Source organism: Chionomys nivalis, chromosome X (genome assembly GCF_950005125.1).
Source record: "Chionomys nivalis chromosome X, mChiNiv1.1, whole genome shotgun sequence".
NCBI lineage: Eukaryota > Metazoa > Chordata > Mammalia > Rodentia > Cricetidae > Chionomys > Chionomys nivalis.
In genome coordinates, this window is record NC_080112.1 from 27,523,269 (window position 1) to 27,550,428 (window position 27,160).

The following is a 27,160-nucleotide window of genomic DNA, read 5'->3' on the forward strand; positions in this document are numbered from 1 at the left end:
TCAAATGTAGATGTCAGTGTAGACACAGACGCCAACAGTTCGACACTTCCAAGCAGAGACTGTTAATGAACCCAGAAACTTTAGGCTGCAGATACTGACTACAGGACTAAGGCCTCATCCTTCTCCATCTAATCTTCATCCTGGTTCTCACAAGAATACTCTTTGACTCACTTATTTGAAACACTAAAAAATAATTACCAGGACAGGAGGAATAGGGCAGACCAAAGCATGGAAGCAAGTGATTCCAGGGGAGAGTGGCTAAGCCTAACAAGTTCGAGAACCAAAATTTAGAAAGGTTTGTAAAATAGCAATCTAATTTTTATAACAGACCTAATACTCACTTTATAAAAAGTTTACAGAGAAAATTTGAAATTATAAACTGTCAATATAGAAATGGAAAAATGTTTTGAATTAAAACATACATGAAAGACTATACTTTCAGTGGTCATTTCTATAGTGGGTAAAGCATAGACTATTTTAGTAGCTGAGCAACCATGTGAACTATAACTCATTTTACTAGCGGTAATGATTGAGAAGTGAGAGATTATGTAATGAATCCAAACATTCATCTTACTTGTTACAAAAGCTGAATGGTAATAGCCACAAGAGATCCATGAGATTGGCTTCCCAATGGTCACTTCATGAGGGATACACACATTACTTTTATTTTTTAAACCAATCTGTCCTTCAGAATTGTCACCCCACATAAAAAGTTTTCCATCCTCTATAAAGAAAGCACAAGGGAGAAAGGTCTTTAAAGGGCTAGACGGGCTCTCAAGGTATGACATTTCTTACAGACTATAATTTGTCTTCTGGCTTATATTTTTAGTCTTATTTTATTCTCTTTTAATATGTAATAACTGTAGATATTTGTGGAATGCAACATGATACTTAAAATGCACATATAGCATGTAATGACAAACCCAGAGTGATTTATCTGGCATTTTAAACATTCATCCTTTCCTTGGATTGAGAACACTCAAAATCTCTGCCGCCACTTAGAAACGAACAATGCAGCCAGGTGTAGCAGCTCATGCCCCAGAACTCAGGGAGAAGTGGCAGGGGGATTGCTGTGAATAAAGTTATAATACACAAAAGGCCAGCTAGGTTTACAAAGTAAGACTGTCTCAAAACAAACAAAAAATGATAAACAGTAACACGAAACATTATGATATTCCTCCTTATAAACTCTAACTCTGCACTGAAAATGGTGTGCCGTAAGAGTGCCAAGCCATTAGCTCCATCCGGGAATTCAACTTCTATTCTCATATGCTCTATAAGAATGAAGCGTGGAGAATGAGTGGATGTTCAATCCTTTAGTTATGCCCAGATCTTTACCTCAATGGTAAAGACACGATGCCATTTCCTACATTCACTGTTTGTCCTTTTAATGTCTCAACACAGAAATGATCCCCTCCCTCCAGGTAGTCTGTCTGCCACCAAACTGAGAGATCACAGAAAGCACCTACATATCTCCAGATGTAAAGAGCAAGTTCCCAAACTAAAAAAAAAAAAAAAAAAAAAAAAAAAAAACCTTGCTCTGGAGGACACCATGGAAACGTTTCAAAGGAATAAGAAAACAAAACAAAACATACAATGATGCACTAATTCTTTTTTTATTACTGTATACCTGAAAATAGTCTTCCTAGCTACAGAGAATTCACCATATTTAGCATACACCATTAACTTATGTCTTTTCTGATAAGGTTTCAGTGTTGGGAATAGTTAAGCTAAATGGAGGATAAGTATTTCAGGTTTTATTAATACTTGTTTACTTCTTTTTTCTGAAAAAGCATCTTAACTGTGTAGCATAGGCTAGCCACGAACTCATGACTGTCATGCCTCTGACCTTGAAGTTAAGGAGATTAACAGTGGGACACTACCTCAACTTCTCTTAGTGGATTAAAAAATTGATCTTCCAGGGTTTAATAAAAAGTCAAAATTAAAACTAAAAATAAAAACTGAAGGAGTGACATTGAATAATAAACAATCTAGTTGATAAAACAACACTTTTCTCTCTTCTCTGAAGAAAGCTACAAGCCAGCAGTTTCAGAGAGGTCCCATGGATCATGGCTCTGACCTTTAAACAGTTCTCAGATCTACTTTGAGAAGGAAGACAAAGATATGTAATGATCATTATATTACCCACAATTCAATAACATATATCCCAACTGATTTCTATCAATACTTCCGGTAGCAACTTTAATTAAAGTCATAAAGTGTACCTTTCAGAATATGCAATGAAGGTAACATTTAAGAATATCTAGCCGGGCAGTGGTGGCACACGCCTTTAATCCCTGAACTCAGGAGGCAGAGGCAGGCAGACCTCTGAGTTCAAGGCCAGCCTGGTTACAGAGTGAGATCCAGGACAGCCAGGGCTACACAACACAGTTAAAACCTGTCTCAAAAAAAAAAAACAAAAAAAAAAAACAAAATAAACAAAACCAAAATGAAAATAAAAGAATAGCTAAAAGAATAGCTAGCTAGCAGAGCTGAGAACTTATTTATCAATCACCTTCTCTAATGTATTTATCTCTCACTCAACATATACATACAGATTGAAAGTTCTATCTAAAGTCTTCTGAAGGTACACAAACGCTAACACTGTTACACATTTACTGAGTTCATATATCCTTACTAGAAAAGAAGTGTCCAGAAAGAAGCACAAACAAGTCTTACCAGTTAAAGCAGCTGATGTATTAGCACCAGCAGAGAGCTGTTTAATGGAATCCTTAGGTGTAAAGAAGCAAATTTGATGAAAAGTGTCTCTGTCATCAGTGTCACCAAGCCCCAACTGTCCTTCATTATTTCCTCCAGCTGCATACACACCGCCTTTATCTGTACACACACAAAAAATGTCAATTAACATACTGTAGTCACCCTGCTTCTGAGACATGCTGGAAAACAGCAGACACCGCTTATATGAACAATGAACAAAAGATGCGCCAGGGTGAGAGTGGCATAGAGTTGCTGAGGCAGGGAGAAGGGCTGGGAGACAAGAGTGATGGGGAAGAACCAGGAAAGATGCCACCGCTAACTCTTTAGCAGCGTGTGGTAAAAACACACTTTCCTCCACTGAACAGTCTTCAAACCTGTGTTAGAAATCAGCCGCCGGGGCTACAGTTCAGTAGGAGAGAACCTGAAAGCAGGAATCAGCTACACATACATGTGTTGGCCTGCTTCTTGACACTACTTTATTTCATTAAACTTTATCTACCCTTTGTCAATACTACATTACCAGAATGACTGTAACTATGACAGGGACTAGAATCAGAAAACTGCTAGCTTTTTGAAAACTGTTCTGACTATTGTGGCTCTCCTTTGATTTTCTAAATAAATTTAAGAATTACTTTATCGACTTCTAGACACATTATATTGCCTAGTTAGATTCTGACTGAAACTGAGATGACTCCTATCAGGGGCATTTCCTGTGGCTTTCACTCAATCTCTGTAGCAAAGAAGGAAAAACAAGAAACAGGAAGCAGCCCCAGGCGTGCTCCCAGGGAAAAAGATGCTAGCCCTTAATCTGTAGCTACTCAGCAATAATTTGTATATTCCCAATGGCAAATGCATGTACGACACACTTATATTGCTAAAACTTTATTCTAACTACCACCAAAGGATCATGCCTAGCAATTTTACCAAGCCACAAATATTGCTGCAGTGGGAAACCAGTTCTCAAGGCTGCATAGAAGGCGCACAGGATGGACACTGTACCTGTTGAAACTAGAGTGTGGTTCCTTCCGCAGGCAGCAAGCTTCACTTTTTCAGGCTTAAGAGCTAGACATGAGAATATGACAATTACAATATTTTATGGGTATGAAAATGATAAATAATCCAGGTTAAATGATAAGTAACTGGGAGAACTGAAATGTCTTTCTTTACTGTACTGCAGGGGATAGAATCGAGGACTTTGAGTATGTTAAGCATGTACTCTGAAAAATCTGTAACCCAGGACGGAATTTAAAACCTAGGAAAAACCTGGTATATGTAACTCCAAATCAACTAATCACAAATTACTAATCCAGAAGTTTATTCACAGTGCATCATAAAAACCAGTGGAGGGTGGCAAACAGTGAGATGTGGAGTCAAAGGTAGGGCCAAGGCATCCAATTTTTAAAACCCTATAGGAAATTAATACACCAAGAGCTAGTACATTCCATTATATTGTATCTCATCAACTTGATCTATTACTGAGCCTGCCACAAACTTCTAAGACACTCAGTAAAAACCCTAAAACTAATCATTATAGGCACGTACATGGGTTGAAGTTGTTTATCTACAAATATTTATAGTTTTTCGAGACAGGGTTTCTCTGTGTAGCCCTAGTTGTCATGAAACTTAATCTGTAGACCAGGCTGGTCTCAAACTCAAGAGATCCACCTGCCTCTGCCTCCTGAGTGCTGGGGTTAAAGCTGTGTACCACCACCACCTGGCTTCATCTGCATATTTTAACACTTACAAATACCTCCTAAACAACTGGCAAAGCATCTGCACAGCTGGCTATGAGTCTCTGCTTCCATGGATCTCACAGGCTGCGATAATGTTCTATCAGGTATTTGGAAGGTCATGTCACTAGGAATATCAAGTGTTTAGTAGTATGTGCCCAATTAAATACTTTCTAATCATAACATTAAAGGACCCATAATAATGCCTACAAATAGCATGGTTATGACAAAATCACATTGAAATTTTAAGCTGAAATTTCAATTTGGGCCCTGAAGCTAGAGAACACTGTTCTTACCACACTCCCAGGACTCTACGCCACCTTTTTAATTTAATGTTCATAAGCTACACCTACAAGTTTTCATAAAACAGTGAGAAAGTTTTCTAGTTTCTTGAGACAACACTCGTGTCAAATACTTTGCTCTGTTGGTATTCTATTCATCAACCACTAGCCTTGATGTCTTGATTAGTTCATTACTCTGCATTGTAGAATTTTAATAACCAATAACTACATATAACTGTGAAAAGACAGAACTCCAAATTATAGCATATTATGAAGCTTGATTTCCTTATATATAATAGCAGTAATATTTAAATCACTTTGCAAACAAATAATTGTTTGGTAGTCAAATTCAATACTAGAGGATCTTTCCTTCCTTAGTGGTCCTTAGGTTTCGAGTCAAAGAGATTTTTTGACTCCACCATAAAAGTATTTCTGAGTTTCACAGAAAGAAGAAGAGTAGGTACGAATAATAGTCAAGTAAATCTTATAAAATAAAAACATTTAAGACTTTTATTTATGATATTAAAGCGTCAAAGAATCAGTACTAAAGTTATTTAACATAATCTGGAAAATATTTAAAAAATATATAAATAATATAAAGAAGAAAAGGCTCCAAACCTTTGATACATGTCGGTTTGCTGATAGCTGACTTTGATCCTAATCCTAATTGACCCCAGTTGTTACTGCCAAACATATAAAGTTTATTATTTCCTAGTGGGAGGGAAAAGAAATAACAAATTAAAGCAATCTTCACATAGATAATAATATATGAATGATTCACAAGGAAACAAAAAACATACATTTTTAAAAATATCAAAAAACAAGAAATAGGAGTGAGTTACCTTTTCTGTCCATGTATGGGCACATTCCATTCGGTGTAAAGAGTTTTTAAGATTATATGTTAACAATTTTTTTATTGCAATGAAATAGATTCCAAAGAAGTCTCACATGTAGAAAAACATTAACGTTTATTAAAGTAATTTAAAATTGAAAACTCTTGAAATGATGCATAAAGAATTTTCTGACAAATATAAAGCACTTTCTATACATTTTCAATATATTTAACACATGATAAAGCCTGTTCTCTCTACATACCAAAACAGTAACATTTAAGCCATTTAAAAAAAAAAAAGTAAAATATGGTCAAATGTAATTCTATAAGATCATCACTCCCTTTGAGGTTCCTGGGTTCCAAATCAATGATATTTTTAGTCACAAAACAAATCTATTATAGGCAATAACAATAGATGTTTAAAATGTATCTGTCAGTTTTGAAGCAGGTTACCTTGTCCTTCTATATATGAGCGTAAAGAGTTACTAACATCAGGCAGCGTATGTCCTTCTATATATTAAGCATAAAGAGTTCCTAACATCAGGCAGCAACAACTTTTATTAAACATCACACATAACATTTAGTATTCTCTAAGAATCACTCTCTTCATCTAGGATTGTAATACTAACCTGTAACAATAGCAGTATGTTCATCACCACACGAAAGACATATAGGTACGTCATTCTTAAACCAGAATTTGCTAGGGATATTTTCAGCAAATTTAGTTTTTCCAAATGTAAACACAGCACCCGTATCTGCAAATATAAAACACTTTTCATTTTACAAATTGAACCATGCTTCCTGTTATGAAAACACATTTTCCTATTGCATGTATATAAACTGTTTCCCCCACGACAGCTTTGACTCTGACTGAACATCATTTCAGCCTTCCTTCTCTCGCCTTAACTCATCCTATTCCTCAGCCTTCACCTTGCATCACCTGTGACGGCTGGTAATTGAAGCCTGTGTTAGTCAGTGAGCTGAGGTAAATGGACACAATGACAAGGAAAGCCACCATCCATTACTAATTCTTCTGCTGTCCTGAATGAGCTGGTACAATTTCTGCCTTCTACAATTTCTGGGATCTTTTCCCAGTCAGAACCAAAACAGCACTGTGCTTTTTCCCTTAATATCACAGAAAAGTTGTGCAGAGTACCTCTTTAAGTGAATTTGGATTTTCTTGAGTTCTTCCAAAGAACTGCCAGTGTTTGCATTCAAGGAAGAAATGGTACTAAAAATATCAAACTGTTGAAAATGCCAGTGACTATTCATTAAAACTAGGGCAGGGCAGAAATAAACACATTATTTTCCTACTGTCTTACTTGCACCATATAACGCTTTAAAAATCAATTATGCACCATACAGCAATCTCTCAAATGATTACCAAAATGTCTGTTGATGGGCATTATCTTTTCTCAACTATATTACTACTTATACCCATTGCACAGGGTGCTCCTCTAATAAACACCAGTTACATTGAAGATGGTTCTAATTTTCACACAGGAAAGTTCCCTTCTACACTATTTATGACTGTCGTCATGTCACTATAATGGTGCCTAGGAAGTCAAAGAGATTTCAATACTTTTAGTATGAAAGGCAGCATATCACCCAGATTTTAACACTTGAACACTTCAGCTTTTCCTATTCCTAATGAGGAGAATGAGACTTTGATTTATAGATCAGGCCATGGAGACTGCAGGTGGATGCTGAGATTTGACATTCTCAAATTGCCATCACTTGATCTGAGGAGTAGTTACTGGCATTTTTGGACCAGCACCATTTTCAAAAGACTAAACATCCATGAACAGTTCCCAGGAACTAAATACACACACACCCCAAATAGAAAGACAGACCAGGACCATTGTCAAAAGACTAAAAAGTCCATTAACAGTTCCCAGTTCCCCGTAACTATTTAACCTCTTCCCCCCACCCGCCCCCACGCACCCCAAATAGAAAGTCAGACCCAGGTTCTGGGAAATTTTCAGAGAAAGCATAGTGGATGTGAGAGGGTCTAAGCCATTTACGAACGACTGTGAGACAAATCAGTTCCAATTTAATAACTGAGCCTTGGGAGGTCAGGGCCTAGAAACCACTCAAAACTTCCCTACAAGGAATCATTTAACTGTTTTATTCTGAGAACCCAGAAAGCCTCTCCAGACAGCCCTCTCCCGAACCAAAACCAGGATTTGGTGGCTCCATTCTATCCTCTGGCTTCTAATGTCAAGCCTATTGTCACTTTATTTTTCTGTACTCTCACTAAGGTATGAACTCCAGAAGGCATAAACTCAAAATCCCTTTGAGACAAGAGCACGGCAGAAAGTGCAATACATATTTAAATATATAATTCTGCTCTAATACAGTGACTATTTTTCAAAGTGTTAATCGGAACTCATTAGACTGTATGTGAAAATCAATTCAGTGGACTATGACCACCATTTTAACAGATTACTGAACAGTTCTATGTTTCAAATAGTTGTAGTTAAGTGCTGCTTCAGGAAATGTCTACCTGTACTACCCGGTACGGAAGCCGTACTGGGTCATAATTTTAACTTACGTAAAACCAGCGCTTAAGAACAGTTTTTTTTTTTTTTAAATGTGTTTAAGGGCTTTGTCCAGTTCGTTTCTTCTGTTCTTTTTAACCTCTCACTCCAGGTTCACTCACTCCTTACTGAATTCAGTACCTAAGTGGGTCCTAGGGACATCTCGTTCGCTCAGCGGTTGTTAAGTAGAGACCTTGGAAAGCTTAGGCTGCCGCAGCCTCCGAGAAAAGTCACGGAAAGCTTACTAAAAACACAAGGACCCTCTTCCCCTTGTTCCCAGTCACTTCCTCCGGGTCCCAACAAAGCTTTTTATTCGCAGCAGCAAGGTAAGAGTTTCCTTCTAACAACGGATCAGATTGCGGCCTGCACTCTGCCAGGGCCGGCCTGGAGGCGGGGCCTGGCCTCCCGCCCGCCCGCGGACCCTCCCTCCCTCCCGGCCAGCCGCCGCCGCCATTCGGACGCGACTCACCCGGCACCAGCGACTCAGGCTCCGCCATGCCGAAAACTGTGAAGGGAATCTGTGCCTGCTTCGGAAAGACAGCAGGGGCGACTCGATTGGGCCTAAGGTATTGCCCTAGCCCCCGGGGGCCCCATCGCGACCCTCTTGGCATCGACCACTTCTGTGCTCCCGGAAGTCAACAAACAGACGCTAGGGGCAACGGAGGCGGGGCTTTGAGACGCAGGGCGGGGCGAAAGGCGGTTGGAAGGTGGGATGAGGAAGTGGTGTCACTGAGGCGCTAGTGCGGTCGAGGCGGTAGGTGTCCGCGCGCCCTCTAGCGGTTGTGATTGGAAGAGCGGCCACGCCGCAGACTGCGAGGTGTTGAGAGCGCAGCATCCACTTCTGTAGAGATATTGGCCGTGCAGGGACCTAGAGGGGATAGTGACAGCATAACTTCTGTGACACACGCAAACGTCAACGCACAGCTTTGCAAATACAAATAAGTGATAATCTGCAACAGAGCTAGCCACTAAGCGTCTTACATCCGAAATGTCATTTGTATTCCCAGAAATAAAACTAGATACACACATTAGAACATTCCTAAATGAATGAATGTTGTTACCATCATGTAAGATGGGTAATGTCACTCCTGTTTGCAGATTTATGCTGATTATACAGGGGAAGGGAGGCCCAGTTAAAGTAGTCAATCCTGAACTCTGAGCAGTCTGCCTGTGTCTCCTATAGAAGATATATATAATTCCCTGTGAAACGTTATATATTTCTGGCTAAACCTTGGTTTCTAGGATGAGAAATATACCTGTGGTAGTTGATCTTAACCAAGCAGAACTGGATTTAAGGCTCCCTGAATGACTTTAGAGAGTATTTCTACATTTTTCAAGGCATTTTTATTAAAATGGGAAGAAGGAATCGAATCCAATCATTTGTATACAAGCTAAAATTGAGGGTGAGGTGCTAATAGAACCCGGAACAGGAGTTTAAGAGAGACAAAATCTTGTCAAATGAAAACATGGTAAGTGTTAAGACTGAAGAAAAAGAAACAAAAATGGATTAGAGCACTCTGGACAAAGCCAGTTGTAGGCAAAGATTCTCAGGGAGCTTGGTCTTTCCAGCACCTTGATGAGGCTTAATCGAGATGGCAGCTTTTGGGGCATGTTACAGATTCTGGATTTTTTTTTTTTTTTTCGAGACAAGGTTTCTCTGTGGCTTTGGAGCCTGTCCTGGAACTAGCTCTTGTAGAGCAGGCTGGCCTGGAACTCTCAGAGATCTGCCTGCCTCTGCATCCCGAGTGCTGGGATTAAAGGCATGTGCCTCCAGATTCTGAATTTTTATCCTAAAGACCACGAGAAATCATGACGGAGCTGTAAGCAGTGCAATAATAGGGAATGATCAGTTTCATGTGTTCTTGAAGTCATTCTGCCTGCCCTGGAAATCTGAGCAATGAGAGAAAGATTATCACAGGTATTTACATACAAAAGTGGTCAGGCAGCTTAGAGTCAGGTGTTTTGGCACACAGAAAATTGAGTCTGATTGTCACCCCCTGGAAAATGCTTAACTATTAAATAATTTACACCAACAACAACCAAAAAGGTAGCTTAACTCATTTTACGGAGGACCTGATTGACCCTCAAGTTGTTTAAAGGTTAATAATAATCACAATGAGAAAAATCAGAATATTTAAAGACTTGCTTTGTTTATAATGTGATTTCATTTGCTTTTAAAAGTAACTTTCAGAGTACAATAAAGTAAAAGTTGGACTGAGCACTTCCATGCTGGGTTCCAACATAATTAACTAGGACAGGTTGGTACTTTTAACGGAGATGAGAAGAATGGGGGGGGGTGTTCAAGTTAGGTCAGTGCAGGAATGGAGAAGATAGTGGACTCAGCCTTTGAACACACAGGACAGTGCAGTGGAGGCCCTGAGCCGAGCAAGCAGTTGATGAGAAGAAGATCCAGGTGGAGCCACACAGTTATGGAATGCCTGGATAAACATGATCATGACATTTTAGGGAAGAAGGAAAGGGAAAGGCAAATGAACATAAGAGGGGTAATGAAGGATGTCAAAGTATAATGTCCCAGCAACAGAGCGTCAAGAAAAGTGTGACTGGAGAGAGCCTGTGGAATAATGTGCCAACAAAGAGTGAGGTCAAATTGGTCACGTGATGGGGCCGTATTAAGTAAGGGGAAACATAAATATCTTCTGAATGCAGCGATCTGATTATTACCTGTGCTGAAAGGGCGGGTTGGTGGTGGCAATGGAAGAAGAGGCAATATTGGAGTAGGAAGTAGGAGATGCTCAGGGAACAGCATGAACTAGGGCAACAGCATTAGAAATAGTGCATGCACAGGAAGAGAGGGAAAGTGGAACCACAGAACAGGGAAGTAAAACTTTCCTCTCACAATATATGATTGATATTTGTGATTCATCTATATATTTATGTAGATTATATCTATATACCATACTATACAAACACAAACATGCACACACACAACACACACACATATATATAGTCTAGGATATATATATATATAATATATACATATATATAATCTACCACACACATATATAGTTCTGAAAGTGCCTTAGATCATACATATTTTATATTATCTGTAATATTCTCTATTTCCGAAAATCGCATAGAGGTATTAGGTAATGAATGATAAACTGATACTTGAGTGCCTGGAATCAAGCACTGAATACTGTTTGATATTAGCAACAAGACAAAGTTGGCTATGCTCACTGAAAACCCAGGCTGTCTGTGTCATTGTAAAAACAACACTCACATCTCGATGACAGCACAAATGATTCATTTTGATTCCCACTACACACCCAGCATGACTCAATGACTACACGTTTCACTGGGTCACACGGAAGCCTGGGCTACTGATGGAGGTATAACTATGTTTTGGCTGCATTATGAGCATGACCTCCTGGGTTACCACATGAAGGCAAGAGAGTGGGGATAGAAATACAGTGTTTTTGGGTCAGAAGAGTTTTTTTTTTTTTTTTTATGTTCTACAAGGGTATTGGTAAATGAGGGAGAGATGTTGACCCTTCAACAAGCAGTAAGGGCCTCCTGCATAATTCCCTCAGTTATATTGTTTCAACCCATGAAGTCATTTTCTTCATATCAGAGAGTGTGGAGTGCCTAAGTCTCAGTTTTCCAAACTGTGACGTGTACAATCATACTGGGCCAGGAAACTGAATGTGGAAGATAACAAGGTGTTCACCAACACTGAAAAGGTTTTGAACACATAATGACCAAAAGATGATTTCAAGTCAAATGTCTGGTGAACTGACGTGTTTCTGGCAGCACTCACCTACCTGTGTTGTCTGCTGTGACATTACCATAGGCTAACCCCTAAACACGGGCCCCGAACACGTTGCACTGAATGTGCTGTCACACAATGCAGTGCCAACAAACTGCCTGAGATGCCGCAGCTCAGACTTCAGGCTGCACTGTTTCGTTGTCCATATGGAAACACGATGCATCCATTACTAGAAAAATCTTTTTAATATTTATTCATGTCATTCCTCAGCACATAAGCATCAAGTTAGTAAATTCTTGGATTATGTTGCCCTAGAATATTTGGTTTTAAAATTCACTATTTGAACTGGTGACTGGAATTTTATTGTTTTATGATTTTTTTATTTTTTATTTATTTACTTTTTGGCCAGAAATTAATTTAGAGTTTTATTTTTTTGATCTTTTTAAATTATTATTATTCCATTCAATTATTTACACTTCCTTCCCTCCTCCCAATCCCCTCCCGCTCCTCCAGACGCCCTCCCCCTCCTCCCTCTCCCACCCTGCTTGAGAGAGGGCAGGGAACCCTGCCCTGTGGGAAGTCCAAGGCCCTCCTTCCTACATCCAGGCCTAGGAAGGTGTGCATCCATATAGACTAGGGTCCCAAAAAGCCAGAACATGCCGTAAAAACAAGTCCCAATGTGTTTATCAATGGCTTCTCAGTCAGCCACCATTGTCAGCCACGTTCAGAGAGTCTGGTTTGAATACATGGTCATTCAGGCCCGGTCCAGCTGGATTTGGTGAGCTCCCAATTAGAGAACAGGCACACTGCCTCAGTTGGAAGACCAAGCCCTCACGGTCCTGACTTCTTTGCTCGTCTTCTCCCTCCTTCTGCTCTTCAACTGGACCTTGGGAGCTCAGTCTGTTCCTCTGATGAGGGTCTCTCTATCTCCATCCATCACTGGATGAAGATTCTATGGTGATATTCCAGATAATCATCAGCGTGATAGTGGGGCAAGGACCGTTCAGGTACCCTCTCCTCTGCTGTCCAAGGACCTAGCTGGGGACATCCCCGTGGACACTTGGGATCCCCTCTAGAGCCAAGTCTCTTGCCAACCCTAAAATGGATCCCTTAATGTAGGTATCTTCTTCCCTGCTCTTATATCCGCCCTTCCTCCATCTCCACTCTCCAACTACCCCAAACTGTTGCCAGTCCTTCCCTTCTCCCTTCCCTCTCCCCCTCTCCCCTTTTCCCCAACTTCACCCCCACTCTTTACCCCACCCCCATGCTCACAACTTTTGTCCTGCAATCTTGTTTGCTTTCAATTTCCAGGAGGATCTATAAATGTTTTTCTTTGGGTTCACCATGTTATTTGGCTTCTCTGGGCTTGTGAACTATAGGCTTAATGACCTTGGTTTGTGGCTAGAGTCCAGAAATGAGTGAGTACATACCATATTCATCTTTTTGGGTCTGGGTTATCTCACTCAGGATAGTGTCTTCTATTTCCATGTCATTGCTTTTTTTTACCACTGAGTAGTACTCTAATGCATATATATTCCACACTTTCTTTATCCATTCTTCCCTTGAGGGGCATCTAGGTTGTTTCCAGGTTCTGGCTATTACAAATAATGCTACTATGAACATAGTTGAACAAATACCTTTATAGTATGATTTGACATCTCTTGGGTATATTCCCAAGAGTGGTATTGCTGGATCCTGAGGTAGGTTGATCCCGAACGTCCTGAGAAACCACCACATTGATTTCCAAAGTGGTTGCACAAGTTTCCATTCCCACAAGCAATGGATGAGTGTTCCCCTTACTCCACATCCTCTCCAGCAAAGGCTGTCATTGGTGTTTTTGATTTTAGCCATTCTGACAGGTGTAAGATGGTATCTCAAAGTTGTTTTGATTTGCATTTCCCTGATCGCTAAGAAGGTTGAGCATGACCTTAAGTGTCTCTTGGCCATTTGAACTTCTTCCGTTGAGAATTCTCTGTACAGTTCAGTGCCCCATTTTTTAATTGGATTAATTAGAATTTTACAGTCTAGTTTCTTGAGTTCTTTATATATTTTGGAGATCAGACCTTTGTCTGATGCAGGGTTGGTGAAGATCTTCACCCATTCAGTAGGATGCCTTTTTGTCTTAATGACAGTGTCCTTTGTTTTACAGAGGTCCCATTTTTTCAATGTTGCCCTTATTGTCTGTGCTACTGGGGTTATACGTAGGAAGTGGTCTCCTGTGCCCATGTGTTGCAGTCTACTTCCCACTTTCTCTTCTATCAGGTTCAGTGAGTTCAGACTGATATTGAGGTCTTTAATCCATTTGGACTTGAGTTTTGTGCATGGTGATAGATATGGATCTATTTTCATTCTTCTACAGACTGACATCCAGTTATGCCAAAATCATTTGTTGAAGATGCTTTCTTTCTTCCATTGTATACTTTTAACTCCTTTGTCGAAAATTAGGTGTTCATAAATTTGTGGGTTAATATCCGGGTCTTCTATTCGATTCCATTGATCGACTTCTCTGTTTTTATGCCAATACCGAGCTGTTTTCATTACTGTAGCTCTGTAATAGAGTTTGAAGTCAGGGATAGTAATGCCTGCAGAAGTTCCTTTATTGTATAGGATTGTTTTGACTATCCTGTGTTTTTTGTTTTTCTATATAAAGTTGATTATTGCTCTCTCAAGGTCTGTGAAGAATTTTGTTGGGATTTTAATGGGGATTGCGTTGAATTTATAGATTGTCTTTGGTAGAATTGCCATTTTTACTATGTTGATCCTACCCATCCAAGAGCATGGGAGATCCTCCCATTTTCTGGTATCCTCTTCAATTTCTTTCTTCAATGCCTTAAAGTTCTTGTCAAGTAGATCTTTTACTTCCTTGGTTAGAGTTACCCCAAGAACTTTATGCTATTTGTGGCTATCGTAAAAGGTGAAGTTTCTCTGATTTCCCTCTCTGCTTCTCTATCCTTTGTGTATGGGAGGGCTACTGATTTTTTTTTGAGTTGATCTTGTAACCTGCCACATCATTGAAGGTATTTATCAGCTGTAGGAGTTCTTTGGTAGAGTTTTTGGGATCACTAATGTACACTATCATATCATCTGCAAATACCGAAAGTTTAACTTCTTCCTTTCCTATTCAAATCCCCTTGATCTCCTTATGTTGTCTTATTGCTATTGCTAGAACTTCAAGAACTATGTTGAGGAGATATGGTGAGAGTGGACAGCCTTGTCTTGTTCCTGATTTTAGTGGAATGGCTTTGAGTTTCTCTCCATTTAATTTGATATTATCTGTTGGCTTGCTATATATTGCTTTTATTATATTTGGGTATGATCCTTGTATTCCTAACCTCTCTATAACCTTTATCATAAAAGGGTGTTGAATTTTGTCAAATGCTTTTCCAGCATCTAATGAAATGATCATATGGTTTTTTTCTTTCAGTTTATTTATATGATGGATTACACTGATAGATTTTCATATGTTGAACCAGCCTTGCATCTCTGGGATGAAGCCTACTTGATCATAATGGATATTTTTTTAATGTGTTCTTGGATTCTCTTTGCCAGAATTTTATTGAGAATTTTTGCATTGATGTTCATGAGTGAGATTTTCTGTAATTCTCTTTCCTGGTTGGGTCTTTGTGTGGTTTTGGAATCAGGGTGACTGTAGCTTCATAAAAAGAATTTGGCAATGACTTTTCTGATTCTATTATGTGAAACACATTAGGGAGTATAGGTATCAGCTCTTCTTGAAAGTTCTGATAAAATTCTGCATTAAGACCATCTGGTCCTGGGCTTTTTTTGTTTGGGAGTTTTTTATTGACAGCTTCTATTTTCTCATGACTTATAGGTCTATTTAAATTGTTCACCTGGTCTTGATTTAATTTTGGTAAATAGTATTTATCTAAAAACAAGTCCATTTCTTTTACATTTTTCCAATTTTGTGGCGTATAAGCTTTTGTAGTAAGACCTAATGATTCTCTGAATTTCCTTAGTGTCTGTTATGTCCCCCTCTTCATTTCTGATCTTGTTAATTTGCATGTTCTCTCTCCGCCTTTTGATTAGTTTGGATAAAGGTTTGTCAATCTTGTTGACTCTCTTAAAGAACCAGCTCTTTGTTTCATTGATTCTTTGGATTGTTTTCTGTGTTTCTATTTTGTTGATTTCAGCCCTCAGTTTGATTATTTCCAGTCTTCTACTCCTGCTGGATGAGTCTGCTTCTTTTTTTTCTAGAGCTTCCAGCTGTGCTGTTAACTTTCCACTGTGAGCTTTCTCCGTTTTTTGTTTTTTTTTTGTTTTTTTTTCTTTATGTGGGCACTTAGTGCTATGAACTTTCCTCTTAGCACTGCTTTCATAGTGTCCCATAGGTTTGGGTATGTTGTGTCTTCATTTTTGTTGAATTCAATGAAGACTTTAATTTCTTTCTTTATTTCTTTTCTGACCCAGGGGTGGTTCGGTAGTTGACTGTTCAGCTTCCATGAGTTTGTAGGCTTTCTGGGGGTAGAATTATTGTTAAATTCTAACTTTATTCCATGGTGATCCGATAAGACACAGGTGGTTACTAAAATTTTTTATATCTGTGGAAGTTTGCTTTGTTGTTGAGTATGTGGTCAATTTTCGAGAAGGCTCCATGAGATGCTGAGAAGAAGGTATATTCTTTCCTATTTGGGTGGAATATTCTATAGATGTCTGTTAAATCCATTTGATTCATTACCTCCATTAATTCTCTTATTTCTCTGTTAGGTTTCTGTCTGATTGACCTGTCCATTGGTGAGAGAGGTGTGTTGAAGTCTCCTACTATTAGTGTGTGGGGTTTGATGTCTGCCTTGAGTTCTAGTAATGTTTCTTTTACATAAGTGAGTGCTTTTATATTACGGGCATAGATATTCAGGATTGAGACTTCATCCTGATGGATTGTTCCTGTAATGAGTATAAAATGTCCCTTTCCATCTCTTCTGATTGATTTTAGTTTGAAGTCAATTTTGTTAGAAATTAGTATAGCCACACCCACTTGTTTCTTAGGTCCGTTTGATTGAAAAATCTTTTCTTAACCCTTTACTCTGAGTTAGTGTCTGTCTTTGTGGTTGAGGTGTGTTTCTTGTAAGCAGCAGAATGTTGCATCCTGTTTTCACATCCAATCTCTTAGCCTGTATCTTTTTATAGGTGAATTGAGTCCATTGATATTAAGTGATATTAATGACCAGTGGTTGTTAACTCCATTTATTTATTTATTTATTTTTGGTGGTAGAGTTAGTGTGTTTCCCTTCTTTGAGTTGTGCTGGTGAAGGGTTGTTAGATGTCTGAGTTATTGTGGGCATTGTTGGATTCCTTGGGTTGTGATTTTCCTTCTATTACTTTCTGTAAGGCTGGATTTATGGCTATATATTGTTTAAATTTGTTTTTATCATGGAATATTTTGTTTTCTCCATTGATGGTGAACGAAAGCTTGGCTGGGTATAGTAGTCTGGGCTTGCATTCATGGTCTCTTAGTTTCTGCAGCACATCTATCTAAGACCTTCTGACTTTCATTGTTTCTATAGAGAAGTCAGGTGTAAGTCTGATAGGTTTACCTTTATAAGTAACTTGACCTTTTTCCTTTGTAGCTCTTAATATCCTTTCTTCATTCTGTATGTTTTGTGTTTTGATTATTATATGGCAAGGGGATTTTTTTTTAATTCAATCTATTTGGTGTTCTGTATGCTTCTTGAACCTTCATAGGTATATCTTTCTTTTGGTTGGGAAAACTTTCTTCTATATTTTATTAAATATATTTTCTGGACCGTTGAGCTGCACTTCTTCTCCTTCTTCTACTCTTATTAATCTTGGGTTTGGTCTTTTTATTGTGTCCCAGATTTCCTGAATGTTTTGTGATGAGAGTTTGTTGGCCTTGCTGTTTTCTTTGATCAGTGCGTTTATTTTCTCTATGGTATCTTCAGAATCTGAGATTCTTTCTTATATCTCTTGTATTCGGTTGGTTATGCTTGTTTCTGTAGTCTCTATTTGTTTACCTAGATTTTTCCATGTCTAGCCGGCCCTCTGTGTTTTCTTTCTTGCCTCCATTTCAGTTTTCAAGTCTTGAACTGTTTCCATTATCTGTTTGATTGTTTTTCCTTGATTTCCTAGGATATCATTCACAGATTTACTCAATTCTTCAAACTTTCTGTTATTCTTCTCATCCATTTCTTTAAGGGAGTTTTTCACCTCCTGTTTAAGGGCCTCTATCACTTTCATAAAGTCAATTTTTTTTCTACTTCTTCTTGATTAAGGTGTTCATGTCCTCCTGTTGTGAGGTCGCTGGGTTCTGGTGGTTTCATGTTGTTTTTCAGATTGTTGGGTGAATTCTTGCATTGGCACCTGCCCATCTCTTCCTCCGAATGCTCCCCTATGGATCTTCTTTTACAGGATCAGGTCTCCTTGCCTACTGATGTACCTTCCCAGTGATGGCTCTCCCCAGTGATGGCTCTGCTGGTGCCGAGATCAGATCTCCACGCTGGTCAGGTAGCTCGTGAACAAAGGGCCTACCTTGCTTGCTGCAGGCAGGCTATTGAGACAAAGGAACTACTGCCCGCCCGGTTGCCCTCACAACTTGGTCCCAGCGCCCAAACAGGCTGAGCTGGGTGATGTTATGTGCCCAAAGAGGGGAGGGAGGCAGAAGGGGGGGGGTTCTGGATGCAAACTGGGTGGGATAGGAAGAGAGAGGCAGTATCTGGGGAGTATAGTCCCTGCAGGAAGACCAGGTAGTATAGGGGGATGAGGAACGTCTGAGTTCTGTGTCCAGGGCTGCTGCCGCAGGTCAGAAACTCACTCACCCCAATGATGGCTCTCCTGGTGCTGAGATCAGATCCCATCTCTATTTTTCTTAATTTGCATACTCTCCCTCTGCCTTTTAGAAAATTTGGATAAGAATTTATCATTCTTATTGATTTCCTTAAACAACAAAATCTGTTTCATTGATTCTTTGATTTGTGTTTGTTCCATGAATTTGAATATTTCTTGTCATCCAATCCTCTTGGGTGTGATTTCTTTTTTTTTTTTTTTTTTTGGTTTTTTTGTTTTGTTTTGTTTTTCGATACAGGGTTTCTATGTAGCTTTTGGAGTCTGTCCTGGAACTATCTCTGTAGACCAGGCAGGCCTCAAACTCATGGAGATTCGCCTTCCTCTGCCTCCCCGAGTGCTGGGATTAAAGGCGTGCACCACCACCTAGGACTTTCAGGTGTGCTGTTAAGTGGCTAGCATGAGATCTCTCCTAGCTTTTTATGTAGGAACTTAGTGTTATGAACCAGCTTCATCATGTCACAGAAGTGTGGGTATGTTGTATATTCATTTTCATTCAATTCTAGGAAGTCTTTAATTTTTTTCTTATTTTCTATCTTGACTTTTCTTTCATTCAGTAGTGAGTTGTTCAGTTTCCCTGAGTTTGTAAGCTCCCTGTTGTTGATATCCAACTTTAATCAATGGTGATTAGATAAAATGCAAGGAGTTATTTAAATTCTCTTGTATCTTTTGAGACTTGTTTTGTGTCTGAAAATGTGGTCCCTTTTGGAGAACACTCTGTCAGGTGCTGAAAAGGTATACTCTTTTGCTTTTGGGTGAAATGTTCTGTAGATATCTGTTAGTTCCATTTGGTTTATATCATCCGTCAACTCCAGCATTTCTCTGGTTAGTTTTTGTTTGGATGACTTGCCCACTGGTGAGAGTGGGCTATTGAAGTCTCCCACGATCAGTATGTTGGGGTCAATATGTGATTTAAGTTGTAGCAGTATTTCTTTTTCTTTCTTTCTTTCTTTCTTTCTTTCTTTCTTTCTTTCTTTCTTTTTTGTTTTTTTTTAGACAGGGTTTCTCTATAGCTTTGGAGTCTGTACTGGAACTAGCTCTTGTAGATTAGGCTGACCTTGAACTCACAGAGATCCACCTGCTCTGCCTCTTGAGTGCTGGGATTAAAGGCGTGCACCACCACTGCCCAGTGTAGTAGTGCTTCTTTTATAAACTTGGGTGCCCTTGTGCTTGGTGCATAGACATTAAGAATTACAATGTTCTCTTTGTGGATTTTTCCTTTGGTAAGTATATAGTGTCCTTTCCTATCTCTTCTGATTAGTTTTGGATTGAAGTCTATTTTATCAGATATTAAAATGGCTATACCAGCTTGTTTCTTAAGTCCATTTGTTGGACCCTAGAGTCCAATCACCGAGGAGGAGTCGCCCCCCAGAGACCATCTCTCACCACCACAGCTGATGTAAAAGCATAAGGATTTTGTTAATTCTGTCATGACAGGGTCTTCCAGCATTCAGGAGGCTAGAAAGACCCCGAATAGCTGGTACAGGCTATTTTTAAAGGGAAAAACCACAGAAGGAAGGGTGTCTGGGGGTTGTTCTTTATAGTTGGCTTATTCAGAAGGGCTATTACTAGTAATTGGCTGGAAAGTGGTTGCCAGATCAGATGAGGTAAGGGAAAACATCTGAGGGTCACTTTGCCCTTTTTCCCAGGGCCTAAGTCAAAACATCAGTAACTGAGTCAACACCTAAGGGTTATCTTGCCCCTATTCAATAACTGAGTTCTATTTGGAGATCATTCACAAGGACTCGGGGAGATGATGGAAAGTTCCCAACATTTCAGTACGTGTGTGGGCAATTGTTAGGTCCTTGGTTCCCAGAGGGGACTTGGGCGGGAGCATTACTGCTGAGACTGAGAGGGCTCACAATTGTCATAAATGGCTTCAGAATTGTCTTAAAATTTTACACATTGACTTTCTCTGAAGCAGTTTTCTCTGCCACATGCTCCTACTATAGTGGTAGGAACAGGCATTCCTTGTCAATCTCACGTAGACGGAAACATCCGAAACTATAAGTGAAAACAAACATTTCCTCCATATAAGCTTATTTTAAAATTTTTTATTTAAAAGGTTTTTTTTTTCATTTTACATACCAAGCAGAGTTCTCCCTCCCTCTCGCCCTCCCCTTTTCCTACTTCCCTCACCTCCCCCAACCCCCCCCCATCCACTCCTCATAAAGGGCAGTCTGTGGGGACACTGGCAGTGGGACCAGGATTTTTCCCTAGTGCATGAACTGACTTTTTGGAGCCCATTCCATTTGGAGGGATATCTTGCTCAGCCCCCATACAGGGGGAGGGGCTTGGTCCTGCCTCAACTTGATATGCCAGATCTTGTTGACTCCCCATGGGAGGTCTTACCCTTTTTGAGGAAAAAGCAAAAGGTCACATGAGGCCAGAACATGGAAAGGAGACTGCTGGGCATGGGAAGCACACAGAGGGGCATAGGAAAGAGTGTGAAGGGTAGAGAACATTTTTTAGAAGATGTCATAATGAAACCTTATTCTTTATAAGCAAATAATCTTTGTAAGACTGTGTTTTTAAAAGTATATCATTGTTAGAATAAAATTAAAGGTGTCTAAATGATGTCAATATAATAACACAATTTAGTTTCTCTTTCTTTGCTTTTTCCTATTTTCTTTTGTAGTAAGGATTGTGGTATAGGGAATGAAACCTAGGGCCTGGCCTAGCCTGGGAAAGTGCTGGCCACTGAACTCTTCCTCAGTCCTCATTTCACTCTCCCTTTGGGCCAGGGTCTCACCAGGTCACCTAACCAGACCTTGAATTTGCAATCTTTGTACTTCAGCCTTCCAAGTAGCTGAGACTATAGGCTTGCACTACCTGGCAAGACTTAATAAATATGTCCTAGAAACTATTAAATCACTTTATAGAGGTTAGTGATCTGTAAGTGATTCTATTAGAAAATATTGGGCCATGATTCAGTCCTAGTTTTATTAGACATGGATGACTGGACTTCTCCCATTATGCCATGTGCTAATAAAATGGAGAGATTTTTGCAGTACCTTGAGAATTCTTTTCTCACGGGCATAACTTAGGCATTCAAATGAGACATTTACTATCTTTAGCAGGTCACTCAGCCTAGCATTTCTTTGATTACTAAGAATTGTTTTTGACTCTTCATTTTAAACAGATGCTAGAACATAAGATATGTTCTGATATGTTACAAAAAGCCATAAGTATATATTAGGTCTTCACATTTAAACAGAATTTAAAAAAAACAGATTTAATTAAAGTTTAGAAAATAATGTTACTTTGAAGAGTAATTTGAAGTTTAAGCTGATGGACACTTAGAACACCATAAAAAAGAAATAAATAATGATCATTGTGCTGGTAAAATTTTTTTTTTTTTTTTTTTTTTTTTTTTTTTGTCAACCTGACACAAGCTTGGGTCATCAAATAAGAGGGAATCACACCTGGGAAAATGCTTCCACGAGACTTGACTGTAGGTGAGAGTGTGAAACATTTTCTTGCTTAGTGATTGATGTTGGGGGGGGGCGGTCTAGTCCGCTGTGGGCCATGCCACTCCTAGTCTAATGGTCCTGGGTGTCTGAGAAAGCAGGCTGAACAAAAGGAGCAAGCCAGCGAGCAGAGTTCCTCTATGGTCTCTGCTTCAGTTCCTGCCTCCACGCTCTTGCCCTGACTTCCCTCAGTGATGGAGTATAATCCTGATTTATAAGTCTAATAAACCCTTTCCTTCCCACGTTGCTTTTGATTAGGGTATATATCCCAGCAATAGAAAGCAGACTAGGACGGGAAGCATAACTAGATGCTCTATTATTTGTTTTCTTCAACAAGTCAGATGGCCTTGAGCACCCCCAGGGGAGTCGTCCCCTCAATTGAGAGAACAAGCCTAGTGTAAGCCAGGCTTCAAACACGTGATTTGTTCTTATTTCTGCCTTAGAGCCCAGGCGAGCAAGCTGTTTCTACTCTACCTCTCATTCTTCCTCTGTTTAATTTGGATGCTAACTTCTAGCTTGCAGGGTTGTGTGTTTTAAGATGAGAGGGTGTGGCTGGGTGGCGGTGGCGCACACCTTTAACCCCAGCACTCAGGAGGCAGAGGCAGGTAGATCTCTGTGAGTTTGAGGCTGGCCTGGTCTATGGAGTGAGTTCCAGGATAGGCTCCAAAGCTACAGAGAAACTCTGTCTCGAAAAAACAAAAAACACATGCGAGAGGGTGTGAATAAATTCGACAGTGCTCACTTTCAGCAAGCGCTTCACATATTCCCTATCAAATTTCATGGTTTTCATTCCCATTTCTTGTGTCTCATTACCTGTGCTTTTTAAATCACATGGCTTCCACACATTCCCATTCTCAAATGGAGGCGACCCTGCAGTTAAACTTGGTGCATCTAGATGGAGCCAGATTAATAGCTTTCTCACGCTGATTCATTCCAAATACAGCACAGTTTTTCTCTTTGACAGCAAAGAAACTGGAGAAAAGGCATCTGGAAAAACCTACACGCATTTTACATTTTGAACAGCACTACAGGAATTGGGAGGGAGAACCTAATGGCTCTCTGACACTTCAAAATGAATGTCCCAAATGTTAGCCAATTATGTGCCTATGAACACAAACTCTTATATCAGCTATTTGCCATTGCCCTTTGTGACTGGAAATCAGGCTTTTAAACTTTCTAAGTGTATTTTGAACAATTTTCATCTGCGCCTTTGTGTGAGTAACATTTTTGTTAGCATATATTCAGTGAAATGATAGGCTTTGTAAATGATACTTTCATACAAGTACATGATATTTACCATATTCATACCCCCTATTTTCCCATCCCCTTCCTCTCCTATTGGTCATTAATGGCTTTTGTACAACAGGGGCCCTCACATTTATTCCTTTTTATTTGTAACCATTCACCAAGTTTTTCACCTTTCATGTCAATTCAGAGGTATTGTTCCATCTTGGTCCTTTTTGTAGGATGCTATGTCTGTTGTGTTTCTTTATGACAACATTAACCAGAAAGAGATGCACTTACATGTCTGTTAGCTGAGTTTCCAACTAACAGATAGCAGTCTATTATTAAAATGATTTGAGAAGAATTTGCTAAGAATTAATTTTAGAAGTGGTTAGAAGAAACAGAAAGAATGGTGCAAGTACTTAGTGGGGGCTGTTACTATTGTGTGGCCCGAAGCAATCAAGGAATAGAGCATTTGTTAGAACCCAAATGGGAAAAGCTAGAACAGTGCTACCTTAAGAAAAGCTGCATTTCTATTGAGAATAAGGCAAACCAAGGTTCAGCATAAGGGTGGAAGAATGAGTTAGAATATGGAACTTCACTCCATCCCTCCATTCTCCCTGTGTGACTCCATTGGCCAACCACAGGAAAAAGCTGGAAGACATTTTAATTCCTTGATATAGTCTATGTTCACGTGCCTCATAAACACTATACCTATCACTTGAAGCTATCAGCTGATACACAGACTGAATGAGAGGCCAGGGCTCAGAGAAAGACAAGACAGGGATCTAGGATGTTGGCTTGGCAGGACCAACCTGGATAGGACATCAGTGCCACGCACAATTGATTTCATCATGCTGCTAATTTCATTGTCCCTTTATATTTTGGACACAGTTTCAAGAGCAAGGTCCTAGGTGAGAACATCCATTTGGGTGAGGTTAGCCTGCATCTTTCCGAGGAATAGACAATATCAAAAACATTAGACTTCCCTGGTGGGAAATCATATGCTTCCTTCTCTCAATAGTCATATTTTTAAAACTCATATAATTGGAGATGTCCAGATATTAACAAAAGAGTTCAGGAGTGCAGCTACATCTCAGGGGTAAAGTGCTTATCAAGTATGTACGAGGTACCAGGTTCAATCTTCAGTGTAAGTACATAAATGAAGTTCAGAAAGAATATTCTGTCCCTTTTTTAAAAAGAAGTCTTCACTCCTAAATGGCTTCTTAAATTCTTATTAATCTACAACAGTAAGACAATAGAGAATACAAAGGGCCTGGTTTTGTATTTGCAATTTCAAGTTGTCTCATTTCCTTCCTCCGTTTCCTGTTCTCAAGAATTCCACTTCCATCTTTATCATCCTAGATCTTTGTACAGTGATGCATGGCTAGCTCCCACTTCTAGTTAGGAATCAAATGTTGAGCAGTTGGAACGCATATTCGATGCCACTCAGCCCTTGGGGTTACTGATTTCTAAACTACAATGAACACACATGACTTTCAGTATAATCTTGGGTTTTTAAGCCACCATTTACATAGACATTTATAAAATGTTTAAAGTCTTAAAATTCAATGTAACATTTTTAAGAGTCAGAGCAGTTTATTTTGGAAATATTTAGGAGTAAGACAGACTTAAGATTCCTCCATATGGTGTCTTCTAGTGTACCTTCACAGGACCGTCAACATCTTACCTTATGGAAAGTTCTCTCACATTTTACTCAGAACCTTCTTGACCCCAGCCCTTAATTTTATTCCTTCCATCTTCTCACGTCTTTGGAACTATTAAGCTCTACTCACGAAGGTGTGTGGATTAGTGCCACAGATCTTCTCCACTCCGTGGGAAGTTTTGCTCACTGGGTCATTTGCCTTGTGCACACCTTGGATTCAGGAGAGCTGCCCAATCTACAAGGAATCTTGAGGTGTTAGACGCATGCTGACCTAAAATTGCATTTCTCAGCCTTGAATAAGCATCCTCATACCCTTTCCCTATGTACACTCCCTAGGGTTTTACAAAATAAACTAGAAAGCTAGAAATGTGTTTGCTTTCTCTGGCTTTTGACTTTGTTAATGTCACCTCCTCAGGGTCGTGTTAAATCCAACAACCAATATGAAAGTAAAGTGGAGGAAGAGAATTGGCTTCACATTGGGGGGGTGACTCGCACAGGTGAAATAATATCTTCAATCAAGGTAACAAGAGTTTCAGCGGGCAAGGTAGGAGAGGTTTCTTAATCTGGCAAGGGAGATTCCATGAGAATTAAGGATTCAGGCTTCATAGGGACTTGTAAATCCTCTCATATATTTCTGTGTCAATTTCTCAGCTTTCCCACTAACCCAGATAATACCACAATGTGTACCACTGAAACCTGTTAGGGCTGTGAATACCACCGATATTATAATTCATCAGCACACTGACTCCAAGTCTGAGTTTATATTTGACCACCTCAGTTCTACTAAGGCAAATGACTTTTCTACTATTAAGCTAGTTGTTATAAAGAGCAGCCACCTCATTAACTGTCATTGGATTAGTTCCTCCGGCCCTTCAGGCTATTCTCTCTGAGTCAAATACACGGTGGGCATTGCAGGTGACTGTAGGCAATTGAGAGCTAATTTGTTGCAGCATTTCTGGAGAGGAATGGTACTGCTGATTTTTATCAAGTTTTTCTGCACCTTAGTTTATGATAGCAATTTCTAAATCAGAGTTCTTGAAAGAAAAAGGATTTAGTAAGAAAATATCATATAAGTCAGAATTAACAGGCTTTCTGGAGAGAAGTGCCTGGGTGAAGGGAGTAAACTGGGGAAGGAAAGCAACAGCAACAGAAGCTTGGATCTGGATACAGTTGATGCCTTTGTAGTCTGCAGGGATTGGTTTTAGATGCCAAGGCGAGGCCAGGCTAAGAACTCAACACAACCAGCACTGTTTGTTGTTAAGAATACTGTAAATCACATCTCACCAGCCTTATTCCTCAGTAATCCAAGGTTCAATGTCCTAGGTGGGTCCTAGTATCCATTGGGTCCTCTGCACATAGCCTGGCTTTGTGGTTTAGAGAGGGAAGGTAATACAGTAAGGTGCACAATGGGAGCTGGATGCGAAGGTCTGATGCTGTGCATTAAAATCTTCTTTTATTTCTCAGTCCATGGTGGAAGCACTTTTATTAGGAACACCAAAGTTATTTTGTAGTTCTCACTTTCTTCCTACCTTTTTGACTTTGGAGAATGTTACTGTACTTTTCTAGTGTTCCTGGAGAAGAGAATTGGATTAAGATATTCAGGCTCCATCTGTCTGAAACATGATTGCTGATGCTCCTGACTGTAGTTTGGAAGGTACTATGTTCACAATAAAAATGTAATAAATACACGATGTAAGATTTTCCTTTTTATATAATGAGTTGGTCCAAATGATCATGTTAAGCCAGTTTCTCTTTTAATATGGGACTTTTACACATGCCAGGTTCTATGTATTTATTGAATTTCTCTGTAATATTAAATACAGAAGCATTTTCCTCACTTGATTCTTGAGATTTCTTATTGATTTTAGTAGTTTTCTTAATAACTTATCTCTTCTCTACCAATTTAAAATGCATATAAAAATCAAGGTGAATCTAAAGGCAGGCAATGATAAAGGAAGTTGATATTTAAGGAGGCCTTAAGGTCTTATCAAGGTTGAGGCTTGAGTTCTACTTTAAATCTCTTATCTATCTAATTATTTTACCACTTTGATTAAATAAAGGGAAAATTGGTATTGATGAAAAGAGAAAGCACAATCAGACAAGCAGATAAGCAAATAATTGAACACAAATAACTTTTAATTATACTTACTTAATAG

At 39.3% G+C, this 27,160-nt stretch overlaps 2 protein-coding genes across 4 annotated transcripts in view; one reads left to right on the forward strand and one right to left on the reverse strand.

Moving 5' to 3' along the window:
- The window catches only part of Rpgr (retinitis pigmentosa GTPase regulator), a 49,030-nt gene extending 40,310 nt beyond the window's left edge, over positions 1–8,720 (reverse strand). For all 3 annotated transcript variants that reach the window (XM_057759713.1, XM_057759712.1, XM_057759711.1), the window contains exons 1-6: positions 8,571–8,720; positions 6,191–6,316; positions 5,348–5,440; positions 3,718–3,780; positions 2,680–2,838; positions 575–724 (exon numbers count right to left, since the gene is read on the reverse strand). In XM_057759713.1, the coding sequence (XP_057615696.1) occupies positions 575–724; positions 2,680–2,838; positions 3,718–3,780; positions 5,348–5,440; positions 6,191–6,316; positions 8,571–8,712 (733 nt within the window). In that variant the 5' untranslated portion in view covers positions 8,713–8,720. The remainder of the gene's footprint in view (positions 1–574; positions 725–2,679; positions 2,839–3,717; positions 3,781–5,347; positions 5,441–6,190; positions 6,317–8,570) is intronic.
- The window catches only part of Otc (ornithine transcarbamylase), a 99,964-nt gene continuing 81,346 nt past the window's right edge, over positions 8,543–27,160 (forward strand). The window contains exon 1 of the mRNA XM_057759715.1: positions 8,543–8,667. The gene's annotated coding sequence lies outside the window, so the exon portion shown is untranslated. The remainder of the gene's footprint in view (positions 8,668–27,160) is intronic.